Source organism: Carcharhinus amblyrhynchos, chromosome 8 (genome assembly GCF_965287045.1).
Source record: "Carcharhinus amblyrhynchos chromosome 8, sCarAmb.v2.hapA, whole genome shotgun sequence".
Classification (NCBI taxonomy): domain Eukaryota; kingdom Metazoa; phylum Chordata; class Chondrichthyes; order Carcharhiniformes; family Carcharhinidae; genus Carcharhinus; species Carcharhinus amblyrhynchos.
In genome coordinates, this window is record NC_137331.1 from 88,308,254 (window position 1) to 88,322,024 (window position 13,771).

Genomic DNA, 13,771 nt, shown 5'->3' on the forward strand with positions numbered 1-13,771 from the left:
CTATGAAGGCCAGCATCCCATTCGCCTTCCTGACCACCTGCTGCACCTGCAGGCTGGGTTTCTGCGACTCATGGACAAGGACCCCGAGGTCCCTCTGCACCGTCGCATGCTGCAGTTTTGCGCCATGTAAGTAATAGTCCTTCCTACCATTATTCCTACCAAAGTGGACAACCTCGCACTTGCCAACATTAAATTCCATTTGCCAGTTCCTGGCCCATTCGCCCAGCCTATCTAGATCCTTCTGCAGACTCTCCACACCCTCTGCACAATTTGCCGTTCCACCAATCTTGGTGTCATCAGCAAATTTCGACACCATGCACTCGGTTCCCTCCAGATCATCTATATAAATGGTGAATAGCTGAGGCCCCAGCACCGACCCCTGGGGCACTCCACTAGTCACCAACCTCCAATCCGAATAGCACTCACTGACCCCCACTCTCTGCCTCCTATTTGACAACCAATCCTCTATCCACGCTAACACCCTACCCCCAACTCCATGCCCCCTGGCCTTCTGCAATAACCTCTTGTGAGGCACCTTGTCAAACGCCTTCTGAAAATCAAGAAAGACCACATCCACCGGCTGTCCTCTATCCACCACCCTAGACACATCCTCATAGAACTCCAATAAATTTGTCAGACACAATTTCCCCTTAACGAAACCGTGCTGCGTCTGCTCTAGCAAACAATTCTCCTCAAGATGCCTTGCTATTTTCTCCTTGATCACGGATTCTAACATTTTTCCTACAACAGACGTTAAACTAACCGGCCTATAATTCCCCGCCTTTTGCCTGCCACCCTTCTTAAACAATGGCGTAACATTAGCCGTTTTTCAATCTTCCGGCACTTCCCTGGAATCCTTTCTTCAGGACAAAATTTATTAACTTCAAGTTCTGAAATTTGTAGAAGCATTTGTGTAATTGTCATTTTGCAGCCCTTAATGGTATGGATGGTGCTTTTTGTATTTGAAGGGGTGGTGCTGCACTCTGCCTAAATTCACATGGAAGAAGGAATGGAGAAGCTCTTGTGAGATTCATTAATGACGAACACAGAGACCTGGCACTGCAAAGACACAAACATCACATGGGAAACCGATATATTGAGGTATATATTGTGTATTCCTTAAATCTAGAGTTGCTAGGTAATGGATAAACTGTACATTTGCATCTCGGTAAAATTTCTGCAAATTCCCAAAATCTTCCTGCGCTGCCATGTTGGACATTATATTTTCAAGATAACATAAGAACATAAGAACATAAGAAATAGGAGCAGGAGTAGGCCATCTAGCCCTTCGAGCCTGCCCCGCCATTCAATAAGATCATGGCTGACCTATTGTGGCTCAGTTCCACTTTCCCGCCCTCTCCCCATAACCCTTAATCCCCTCTCTTATCAAAAACCCATCAACCCGCTTCTTAAAAATATTTAGCGAGGCAGCCTCCACCACTTCAACGGGCAGAGAATTCCAGAGATTCACCACCCTTTGAGTGAAGAAGTTCCTCCTCAACTCCATTCTAAACCGCCTCCCCTTTATCTTGAGGCTGTGCCCCCTAGTCCTACTGTCTTTTTTGAGCGGGAAGAGTCTCTCCACCTCTATCCTATCCATCCCATTCATCATCTCATACGTCTAACAATTATTTACAAGAGCACAATGTTAGCAGTTGAGATATGAAACACTGACATCAGTTCAAGTATATTCAAGTAATGAAATCAACTGCTTGATGAATAGTCAGATAGCATTTTTGTAGATAAAAATGGGAAATATTAGTTTTAAGTTAGTGTATGGTTTGTCGAATTCTAAATTGAAGTGATGAATGTTTTTGGAATAGGAAAACAATCAAGGGAAAAGTTACTCATTTTTCAAAATCGTGCCGTTTATGAAATACTTTCGTTCCACATTTGTCCTCCCAAAGAGCACCACTTTATAGTCCTCCACATTGAACTCCATCTGCCATGCTTCTGTCCATCATCCTGAAGTCTACAGCTATCCTCTCCATTTGGTACAATTTTATTTAAATGCAAATTTCATTATGCTGCTGTCAGATCATTTATGAAATTTACAGAATATGGACCAAAAACTGACCTTTGAGGAACACCACTGTAAGCCACCTCCTAGTCAGAAAAATATCCATATACCATTCTCTGCTTTATATAACTAAGTCAATTCTGCACTTTCTCCTTAATTCCATAGGCTTCAGTCTTCTTTAAAAACCTCTGTGACACTTTGTATTCAACGTATACTGCACCACCTTGATCAAGCTTCTTTTACCTCATTAAAGAATTCGCTCAACTTAGCCAAACACAATTTGCATTTAATAAATCCATTGATTCGTTGAATTTAAATCTAAACTCGCCAGCCAGGGGAAGCATTCTATCTACATCCAGTCCATTGCACCTGCAAGAAGTTTGTAAGTTTCAATTAGATCAACTCTCATTTCTTGAAATTCCAAAAATAGTGGCCCAGTCTCCTCAATCTCTGAGATAAAAGCAAAATACTGCAGTTGCTGGAATTTGAAACGAAAACAGAAAATGCTGGAAAATCTCAGCAGATCTGACAACATCTGTGGAGAGAGGATAGAGTCAACATTCCAAGTCTGCGTGACCCTTCGTCAGAGCTAACAGCAAGAAAATCAGAAAAAATTTATACAATGAGGATGGGGTGGGGGCTATAATAGAAAAAGGGAATGTAAATGAGGATAAAGGAGGCTGAGAGAGGTGCTAAAAGTAAATATTAAGTGGTCAAAATGTGTGAATGGCAGAACCGAGGTACAGGTGGTTAAGGTAGTTGCCCTAAGGGCAACATTGCAAAAGGTCAAGGACGGATATATGGACAAGAGAATAGGGTGGTGCGTTGAAGTGGCAAGCGACAGGAAGATCTGGGTTCTGCTTGTGGATGGACCAAAGGTGTTCAGCAAGGCGGTCACCCAGTCTGCATTTGGTCTCTTCAATGTAGAATAGACGTTGGGAGCAGCGAATGAAGGAGGTGCATGGGAAGTGCTGCTTTGCCTGAAAGGGGTGTTTAGGACCTGGGATGATGAGCAGGGAGGAGGTAAAAGGGCAGACAATGTTTTAGCGAACCCCAACACAAACTGGAGGAACAGCACATCATCTTCCAATTGGGCACTTTACATCCTTCTGGACTGATCATTGAATTCAACAACTTCAAAGCATGAACTGTCCCCTCCACCCCATTTCCAGTTATTTTATTTCATTCTGTTTCTTTTTTTCATCTAATTCATCCATTTTTATCATTCTTCTTTCTCACTCTCTGCTTCCCCCTTCCCTCCCCGCCTGCATCCCCCCCCAACCCGCCAGCCCAGCACCCCCCCCATCTTCTACGCGCAACTGTCTTAACCATCTGTACCTCTGTTCACACATTCTGACCACTTATAGCACTTCTGTCAGCCTTCTTTGCCTTCATTTACTTTCCCTTTGTTCTATTACAGCCCTCCACCTCATTGTATCAATCTCTTCTGATTTTCTTTACTCTTAGCTCTGATGAAGAGTCATCCAGACTCGAATCGCTGGGTCTATTCTCTCTCCACAGATGCTCCTCAATCTCATCTCATAGGACAAACCTCCATCCCAGGGATTGGTCTGGTGAGCCTCTGTTGCACTCGATCTATGGCAAGATAATGGGTCATGAGCTTAACTGGTTAAATATAATTTTAATATTGATATAGAGAAGTTAATCATCACATGATGATCCACACACACAATAGACTTCTAGCTAGAACAGTGGAAATGGGAACAGTGGTATTATTTAAGAAACATAGATGCTGCAGTGGGGTGATATTCTGAATGTGAGAAATAAGATGGGTCAATTATATTGTGAATTGATGCCCTCTCTCAATCTAGCATGCACCCTCTTGGTTCCACTATTTTGAATTTTTAAAACATTTTAAATGCAACATGTAGAATGTATTCCATGTGATGAATTAATTTGCACTTGAATATTAAACCTTTTAATGCCTCTGAATTTTATAAAATCTTTATGCATCAATAAAAAACAACTTGCATTTATGTATTATCTTTTATGGCATGCTGCATGTTCCAAAGCACTTTACAGCCACTTAAGTACTTTTGAAATATAGCCAAGTTTATACTATAGGGAACACAACAGTGAATTTGTGCAATATTCTCATTGTTAAATCTTTTAACAGGTATACAAGGCAACAGGGGAAGATTTTTTGAAAATTGCTGGAGGTAAATTAACTACTGAAGCATACTTTCTCTTAATGTGATATTACTTTGCCATCCAATAATGTAGAAATTCATATTTTATTACTCGAGATGAACAAGATATGCTCATAGTAAGGAGGATAAGATTGGCATCTTGCACATGATGAAAATATTATACCAGTGATATTGGGAAAATACTGTGCAACAGGCTTGTGTGTTTTGTATTGGTGCGACTAAATTAGGCTGAAGACAGGATACAAGGTTAAAAGCATCACAAATGGGTTAGGTATGGAAGCAAGTATTTTGATGTGGAGATGAGCAGAGTTAAGATGGAATACCAGTGAGAGGCATGAATGGAAATTTGCATTAGGAAGCTAAAGGAAATGACTAAGTTTTTAACTATTTATTTCAGAAGAAAAATGTACAATTGGCGATTGTAATAATAAAGCAGAGTATTAAGTTTATTTTTATCCAAAAGTAGAATCCATAAAAATTATATGAAAGTTCTGCATATTCTGGGAAAGGAGATTTTCACAGGGATGTAAAAGCAATAGATTTAAAGATGAAAGGGGGAAAACATATTTAAAGAGAGATTGAAGGCTTTATATGTAGGCGTGGCCACGAGATCCTGAAGAGGATGTGTGCTGAGTCAGACCTGTGAAGAAAGCAGCCACCCTCAGAGAAGACAAGTTTTGTGTCTGCAAGGTTTGATACAAGCCTTGGATTTTCAGTATTGAGGGAGAAGCCTGAGAAATACTGTAGCACAGTAGATGTTTGTGGTAATCCTACTGAACTTTTTTGTGATAATCTGAGGACTGTTGCCTAAAAGGGTTGTTTAGCTCAGAGTTTAACTTGAGCAGAAATATTTTCGGAAAAGTTTGGATAACTACTATTAGCTCTGTAAACATACTGTTTGTCTTAAGTTTTCTTAAATAAATGTTTAAACTTGTTGTTTAAAATCTCAGTGGTTTGAAATTTTTGTGTCTACAAATTGTTGTGATAGTTTGTTTAAATTCCCCTTTGGGATTTAGTTAGGCTGGCAGTTACCACAACTATGTCATATATCAATGCTTTGGTACAATGTCTCAGCGCAGAAATTGAATGCTGAATTTTGAGGAATCAAAAGGTACAGAAAGATAAATGTTGTAATGAAATCTGACTGGGCAGTTCTGATTTTGAATTTCATTTTGGTTATTTGAATTTGACAACCTAGCAGTCATCAAAACAAAAAAACAGATTTTCGGAATTAACTGGGAGCATAGCTGGTAGTCAGCCATATCAGTTATTAGCTTTTGATAAACAAACAAACAATATATATCCTTATCTTTTAATCGTTCTCCATTTTTTCCTGCTCTCCTGATGAAGTTGACTAGGGTACAGTTCCACAGGCATCTGCCATTATCCATCTTCTCTCTTCGTGCATGCCCCAAGTAATTGTTACTGGCAGGAAAATCATCAGGACATTACAGTACCATCTTGGTCCTACATTCATCCTTGTATGTGCACGTGTGGTGGTGTGGGTGTAGGCTGGCGACCAGTCATTGATTTAGTGCCTCAGATTACACTCTAGGAAGATGAGTTTACAGCTTAAAAAACCATTGCATGCAAAGGATGAGAAATGCACCAACTGCAGACATCCATCAAAGTATCACTCTCCATTTTGGGTCCTATTGCTCACTTAATTCATTTGGCTAATTTTTAGTCTAAAAGTCACTTCTGATTAGATGCTCACATAATGTGTTTTATTTGGACGCTAGTTTATTATTTTCCTATTATTATGCCTTAAACTCATATTGTATTTTTCTAGGTACCTCCAATGAAGTAGCTCAGTTCTTATCGAAGGAGAATCAAGTCATTATTCGTATGCGTGGTCTTCCATTCACAGCTACAGCAGAGGAAGTCTTGACGTTTTTTGGATCAAATTGCCCAGTAACAGGTGGAAAAGAGGGAATTCTTTTTGTCAAGTATCCAGATGAGAGGCCAACGGGTGATGCTTTTGTATTGTTTGCCTGCGAGGAGTATGCCCAAAATGCACTCAAGAAACACAAGGATATGTTGGGAAAGCGATACATTGAACTGTTCAGGAGTACAGCAGCTGAGGTACAACAGGTTAGTACTCTATACATTTCAAGTTCATTTCAATAATTCAAGACATGAAATGAAAATGCTGTCACAGCATCTCTTTCAAACTTTACTTTTTCATAAAGAACATGCCTATTTAAATGTGGTCCACAATAGCAGGCACAGGTGACAATGTTTCTTTTATTTGAGCATCATAATTAAGTGGAGCAAGAAACCTTATGGAAGGCACATGCTTTATTTTGACAGTTCTTTGAAATCATTTGTCTTTTCATGCTCTTTTACTGCATTCCTGAAAAAAGCCTTTTTCATTGATGATACCTATGTACACGTGGTTTCATGAACGGTGTATAAGGTTAGGAGTATAAGGGATAGAAGAGGTTGTGGTGGTCCACCTGGCCAGTTCCACTGTTATAGATAGATCATCAACAGATATATCATACTGCATTCTTCTTTAGTTTCTGTTCATTAGACGGATGGTAATCCATTTAAAATGAACTGGATAACTGTTGGGAGATACAATACAATTGGGAGAACTAATGTTCATTTCCTTTAAGTAAGGTTTAATTTACCTTTTTTTTGGCTCCTAGTTTGGGTGCTCTGCCTGAGAAACTGATTTCAGCAATTGGCCTGAAATAGGAGTTGATCTCCTGATCTGATGGGCATGCCACTACAACATCCAATTTAATGGTCCAACTATCCATACATTATAGAAAGAATAGCCATTTATTTAAAGTACTGGAAACTGAAAATTGTTTGTGGAATCTTACAAAGCATGAAGAAAAGAAGGAAGACTAGGTAACCTTTAACTAGATTCAGTTCACAGTGTGGAATTCTCTTGTCCCTGAGAAGGAAAAAAGACCAAGAACATCACCTGCGAAATACATGGTTGGTACAGAGCTTTCAGTAAAGTACAATGATGAGCAGAGTGGTCAAGTAATTGTTTTTCCAGTTTAGAGGTTTCACTGCTGATTTATTATGAATGACAGCAGACACATGTGAACACAACTCTTCGAGCCACTCACCATCATGACTTTGAAATATATCACTGTTCCTCCACTTGTGCTGGGTCAAAATCCGAGAACACTATGGGTGTATCTACATCACGTGGACTCTAGCGGTTCAACTTGCCACCACCTTCTCGAGGGCAACTGGTGTTGAGCAATAAATGTTAACTTAGCCAGTGATGCCCACATCCCATGATTTTTTTAAAATAGATTGCTTGGATAGTTAATCTCCAATATCAAGTTACAACTGTTTTCCTTGCTATTTAAATTTTCAGCCATTGTTGCAAGAGAAGCTGTGAATTATCAGGAGTAGACTACATTGTTAGCGATGTGAGAAATAAGTAGTAAGCACAATAATGTAAGCATGATATTTCCTGTAGTGTATTAGTATACTTCTAGTATACCAAGAATTTATGGTCATTGGGTTAACACACTTCTATCAGTTATGTTTTGAGCTTTTTATTGTGGTAATTCAAATAACACTTGCTGATAAGCAATTGTCTCATAACTTTATAAGACAATGTTGTGTTAATTAAGATACTCTTCAAAGATCTTGCCAGCGGGTTTGGTGATAATTTAACAATAGTTAAACATCAGTGCAGTGACTTTCACCAAGGGAGTTTAGATACTTTAGGTCTCGTCATTAAAATTACAAATTGGCCTATTACCCATTTGTAAAAGATCATAGCCCCCTAATCACCCTGGGAGGTTAAAATGCTCCAGGATGGTTAGGGGCTTACAGTGGGCAACATTCTAACTTCTCATTTAAATAAATGACCAAAATACTTTCAAGGGGTGGCTGTTCCTGTAGTGTTTTAAAGACAGTAAGAAGTCTCACAACACCAGGTTAAAGTCCAACAGATTTATTTGGTAGCAAAAGCCACTAGCTTTAGGAGCACTCTGCCTTCATCAGGTAAGTGGGAATTCTGTTTACAGGTAATCAAGTCTTAAATGTACAGACAGTATGAGTGGAGAGAGGGTTAAGCACAGGTTAAAGAGATGCGTATTGTCTCCAGACAGGACAGTTAGAGATTTTGCAAACCCAGGCAAGTCATGGGGGTTATAGATAGTGTGACATGAACCCAAGATCCCGGTTGAGGCTGTCCTTGTGTGCGGAACTTGACTATCAGTCTCTGCTCAGTGACTCTGCGTTGTCGTGTGTCGTGAAGGCCGCCTTGGAGAGCACTTACCCGAAGATCGGAGGCTGATTGCCTACAACCGCAGAAGTGTTCCCCAACAGGAAGCGAACACTCTCTTGCCTGGTGATTGTCGAGTGGTGTTCATTCATCGTCTGCATGGTCTCCCCAATGTACCATGCCTTGGAACATCCTTTCCTGCAGCATATCAGGTAGATGATATTGGCTGAGTTGCAAGAGTATGTACTGTATACCTGGTGAATGGTGTTCTAACGTGAGATGTTGGCATCCGTGTCGATGATCTGGCATGTCTTGCAGAGGTTGCTTGGCAAGATTGTGTGGTGTCATGGTCACTGTTCTCCTGAAGTCTGGGTAGTTTGCTGTGGACAATGGTCTGTTTGAGGTTGTGCGGTTGTTTGAAGTCAAGTGGGGGTATGGAGATGGACTTGGCGAGATGTTCATCTTCAGTGACATGTTGAAGGCTCCGGAGAAGATGTTGTAACTTCTCCGCTCCAGGGAAGTACTAGACGACAATGTCCCATGTTTATTTTTTGAGGAGATCGATGCAGTTTTTCGCTGTGGCACATCGGAACTGTCGATTAATGAATCGAGCACCATATCCTATGAGGGCATCTTTCAGCGTCTGGAGGTGTCTGTTGCGATCCTCCTCATCTGAGCAGGGCTTGTCTGTACGGGATGGCTTCTTTAACATGTTTAGGGTGGAAGCTGGAGAAGTGGAGCATCGTGAGGCTATCCATGGGCTTGCGGTGCAGTGAAGTGCTGAGGTGACCGCCCTTGATGGAGATGCATGTGTCCAAGAATGCAGCTGATTCCGGAGAATAGTCCATGATGAGCTTGATGGTGGGATGGAACTTGCTGATGTCATCATATAGTTGTTTCAGTGATTGTTCATCATGAGTCCAAAGGAAGAAAATGTCATCGATTTATCTAGTGTATAACATAGGTTGAAGATCCTTTGTGGTGAAGAGGTTTTGTTCGAACTTGTGAAGATGTTGGCATATTGAGGTGCAAATTTGGTCCCCATGGCTGTTCCATGTGCCTGGATGAAGAACTGGTTGTTGAAGGTGAAGACATTGTGGTCCAGGATGAAGTGGATGAGTTGTAAAATTGCAACTGGAGAGTGGCAGTTGTCGGCGTTGAGTCCTGAGGCAGTTGCAGCAATGCCATCGTCGTGGGGGATGCCGATGTACAGTGCCAAGACATCCAATGTGAAGAGGAGTCCTCCTGATTCAACTGCTCCACCTGTGCTGAGGTTCTATAGGAAGTCTGTAGTGTCGTGCAAAAACTGGGGATTCTTTGTACAATGGGTTTCAGGATGCCCTCGATGTAGCTGGAGAAATTCTCGCACGGGTTCCCATTGCCCGATACAATGGGACAGCCAGGTGTGTTTGCCTTGTGTATCTTTGGGAGGCAGAAGAGATCTCCAACACGGGAAGTACATGGGATGAGAGTATGGAGGGTGCTCTGAGGTTTCAGATCAAAGGTCTTGATCAGTCTGAGTTGACGGGTGTGTTTGTTTTAAAAAGACAGACTCCAAATTATCCTAATTTTTGGTTTTAACGCTATGGGAAATCTAGCAGTTGAAAGGAGGCTTGGAAAGGCCGAATCCATCAGGGAAGACCCTCTACTGCACTGCTGGTGAGCCAAGAGAAGCAGAATGCCTTTCTCTCAATCCATCAAGCTTCCCTCCATGCCAACAGGTCCCTGCAGTGTCCGACTCCCCCTTTCACAACTGATGGAAAGTATCTTCTGAAAATACAACACATTGGTGAACGTCACCAAAATTCAAGGCCAGAGGGGAGGCGGTAGCATTGTGGTATTGTCACTGGACTAGTAATCCAGTGACCCAGAGCAATGGTCTGAGCTCCAGGATTCAAATCCCACTATGGCAGAAGGTGGAATTTGAAGTGAATAAAAATTTGGAATTAAAAATCAAATGATGAGCATGAAACCATAAAACCCCACCTGGTTCTCTAATGTCCTTTTAGGATGGAAATTTGCCACCCTTGCTTTGTCTGACCTTCATGTGACTGCAGACCCACAGCAATGTGGTTGATTCTTATATGCCTTATGAAATAGCTGAGCAAACTATCAGTTGTCTGGCAATTAGGGATGGACAACAAATGCTGATTCAACCAGTGACACCCAGATCCCCTGAACAAATAAAAAAAACAAACGCAAAATATCCAATGTGCATTATAGACAAAACTTCTTTATTCACACAATGGTAAGAATGTGAACCTACTAGAGTAGGGAGTAGTGGATATGAGTGACACAGATGCATTTAACATATGAGGGGGAAGATGGCATAGAAAGATATGCTGAACAGGTTAGGAGAGTTGGAATTGACAAATTATGCTAATTACCTTTTTTAAACTAATGTAAATTACATTACAAAGTATAAACGTGTTTAATAGGAGGTGTAATAAAATCTATTTATTTATGCAAGCTAGTAATGTTTTAAGTTGAAGAACAAGATATGACTCAAGTTTTTGTGTTACTAATTGGTAGTTTCAGAGATCTGAAATCTAAGGAAACTATCTGAATTTTAAATATCTAACTTTTTGGATGTTTGAATTCCATACAGGTCCTTAACAGGTATACTTCCACTTCCCTCATGCCCATAGCACCCGCTCCCATCATTCCTTTGCTCCCTCAGCCATTTGTGCCTTCAACTAATTTGCGAGACTGCATCCGTCTGCGAGGCCTACCCTATGCTGCCACCATTGAAGACATTCTAGAGTTCTTGGGTGAATTTACTTGTGATATACGACCTCATGGTGTACACATGGTGTTAAATCAGCAGGTAAGAGATTAAATCAAATTTTCTCAAGAACCTCTAATCATGTTTATAGTGTCAATAGTATTAAGCGGTAAATATGACTTTCAAGCTAAGAGGGAAACCTGTTCCAAATTAGAGTAACATTAGGAGAAGTAATCCAATAATATTAATGTCATATAAAGTTCATTTTCTAGGTGGCTTGTTTTGGTTTATTAATTTATTGATATGGTTATTGCCTAAAACTGATTGTTATTGGAAAGAACAAATCGTCTGACATTCTTTCACATGTTTAGAGGCATTAACGCATTTGTTTGAAACTGTTCAATGCCTAAATTAGTGATAAAGCTGCCTTACTGATGTGTACAAATTCTACATGCTAATATCATGAATGGTGACTGAGTTTAAATGCTGTTTTGATGATCAGGGCTGAAATTTTCCAGCCATTCACACTGATAGGAATCTCTGGTCCCACTGCAGTGAATGGAGATTTGGCTGAGCGCCAAAATCTCACCCCTCACTTGCGGCAGCAGTGAGGCCATGAATGCCCAGAGAACTCTGGCCCAGATATTTCTGTTTAGAATTTATGAATGTTTAATACACAACATTGGAAACAGTTTTTATTGTTTAAAGGAGTATTCCATCAACTTCTCAATTGGAGTCCTTATAGTAAAAGTTTGGTAGAAATAGGCGTTGAGAGATATTTTCAGCTCAAACTGTGCCCAGATGTGCAAGGCCCAATTTTTAATCATGCCTGGCAGGAAAAGGTGGTTAATGATGCTTCCATGCAAGATTCCAAAATGTTTTGTGTTGTTTGCCACTTATGACACGATGCATTAGTCTTGGGAAGGACTTCTGCTCTGGCAAGTGTTACCTCATCTGCAATTAAATGTTGGGATCTGATATTCCCTGAAAGTGATCATTCATGATGCTGTACAGTGCCATAGGCCATGCTAGCACCGTGTATCTTCTCCAAGTGGCTTCTCCTTCTGCATATATTCCATCAGGAGTCACCTGATAAGAGGAGGAATTTTGGTGTTGAGTCTTAATTTCACACCTAGCAGAAATCTGAAGACGTTTTGTTTAAATTGCATTCATTAGCTGTTAGTTTTATGCACCTTTAAAATGACTTTTTAGGACACTTTACACACAATTAACATATCAGCCATGTCATTGCTTTATTGGCACACTTTTTTTCGTAAGGGGCATATTGGTGAGTTGGGTTAGCTATCTATTACATTCCCACCTCCAACTGATCATGTCAGAAGAGATTAGCAATGAAAGTGGCTTACTACTTAACTGTTGTCAATTAACTGGTATTTGGGGCTAGGCTGGAGATGGTTCACTAGAGTTGGATTTGTTATGTTGAAGCTGGGGCCAGTGAAGCTCCTACATTCTCTATAATGATGGCCTGGCAACTGGGGCCACAAATAATTTTTTGAAGTTTGCTAAATCTTCAGAGGATCCTTCCATCTTGAAGCATACTGCCTGCTTTAGCAGTGCCCAACATTTCTGGTGGGGCTGCTGCAAGACAACTTAAACACATCTGCATTCATATCTCGCCTGCTTTTCTTAATTAGATGAGGCTACCAAAGTCTGGTTGCCTCTAGTAAACTTGTGTTGCTGGGAAACCAGACATCATCAGTGGATTTGGGATACATTTTGGTACTGACGTTTGAAAAATCTTTAAAGATGGTAAATCTCCATCCAATGAAAGAAAAAGTTAAAGGAACTTTATCTGAATGAACACAGTTGTTTTGAAGGCACAGCAAGCAAATGGATTTAATTGAAGTTAGAGTTGTGTTTATAGGGTGGCCAAATCTGGGAACTGAATATTCAAGAATATTGATCATTTGGGAAGGACAGACTAAAGGAAAAAGATGTAGTATTGCTATTAACAAGGGAGAGAATCTTCGTTCAAGGGAACAAGATGTCAAATCAGTTTGGGTGGAGCTAAGAAACAGCAAGGGGCAGCAAATGTTGGTGTGAGTTGTTTATAGGCCATCAAACCAGTGGTTTGGGTGCGATATAAATCAGGAAATTGGAGCTGCATGTAACGCAGGTAATACGTAATAATGAGCATCTTCAATTTGCATATAGACTGAGTAAATCTAATCAGCACTAATACTGTGGAGAATGCATTCCTGCAGTATGTACAAGATGGGTTTCTGGAGCAGTACATTGAATAATCAACAAGGGATGGGCTGTTTTAGGTTTAGTATTGTGCAATGAGAAAGGACTAATTAATAACCTTCTTGTAAAGGAGCTTTGGGTAACAGTGACCATAATATGACAGAATTTCACATTAAGTTTGAATCTGATGTAGTTCATTCTGAAACTGGGGTCTTAAACCTAAACAGAGGAAACTATGAAGGCATGGGTGGCAAGTTGGCTGTGATGCAGCACAGCAGAGGTCTATCGAATCTGCACCAGCACACAAGAAATGCCTGACCTCCCACCTAATCCCATTTACCAGCACTTGGCCCATAGCCTTGAATGTTATGATGTGCCAATTGCTCAATTATTCATCCAGGTACTTTTTAAAGGATGTGAGGCAACTCACTTCTACCACC

At 40.6% G+C, this 13,771-nt stretch overlaps 1 protein-coding gene across 4 annotated transcripts in view; it reads left to right on the forward strand.

Moving 5' to 3' along the window:
* esrp1 (epithelial splicing regulatory protein 1) overlaps positions 1-13,771 on the forward strand; it is an 88,127-nt gene that overhangs the window by 21,631 nt on the left and 52,725 nt on the right. For all 4 annotated transcript variants that reach the window (XM_080194425.1, XM_080194426.1, XM_080194429.1 and 1 more), the window contains exons 8-11: positions 969-1,101; positions 4,158-4,200; positions 5,984-6,285; positions 11,007-11,225. In XM_080194425.1, coding sequence (XP_080050551.1) covers positions 969-1,101; positions 4,158-4,200; positions 5,984-6,285; positions 11,007-11,225 — 697 coding nt within the window. The remainder of the gene's footprint in view (positions 1-968; positions 1,102-4,157; positions 4,201-5,983; positions 6,286-11,006; positions 11,226-13,771) is intronic.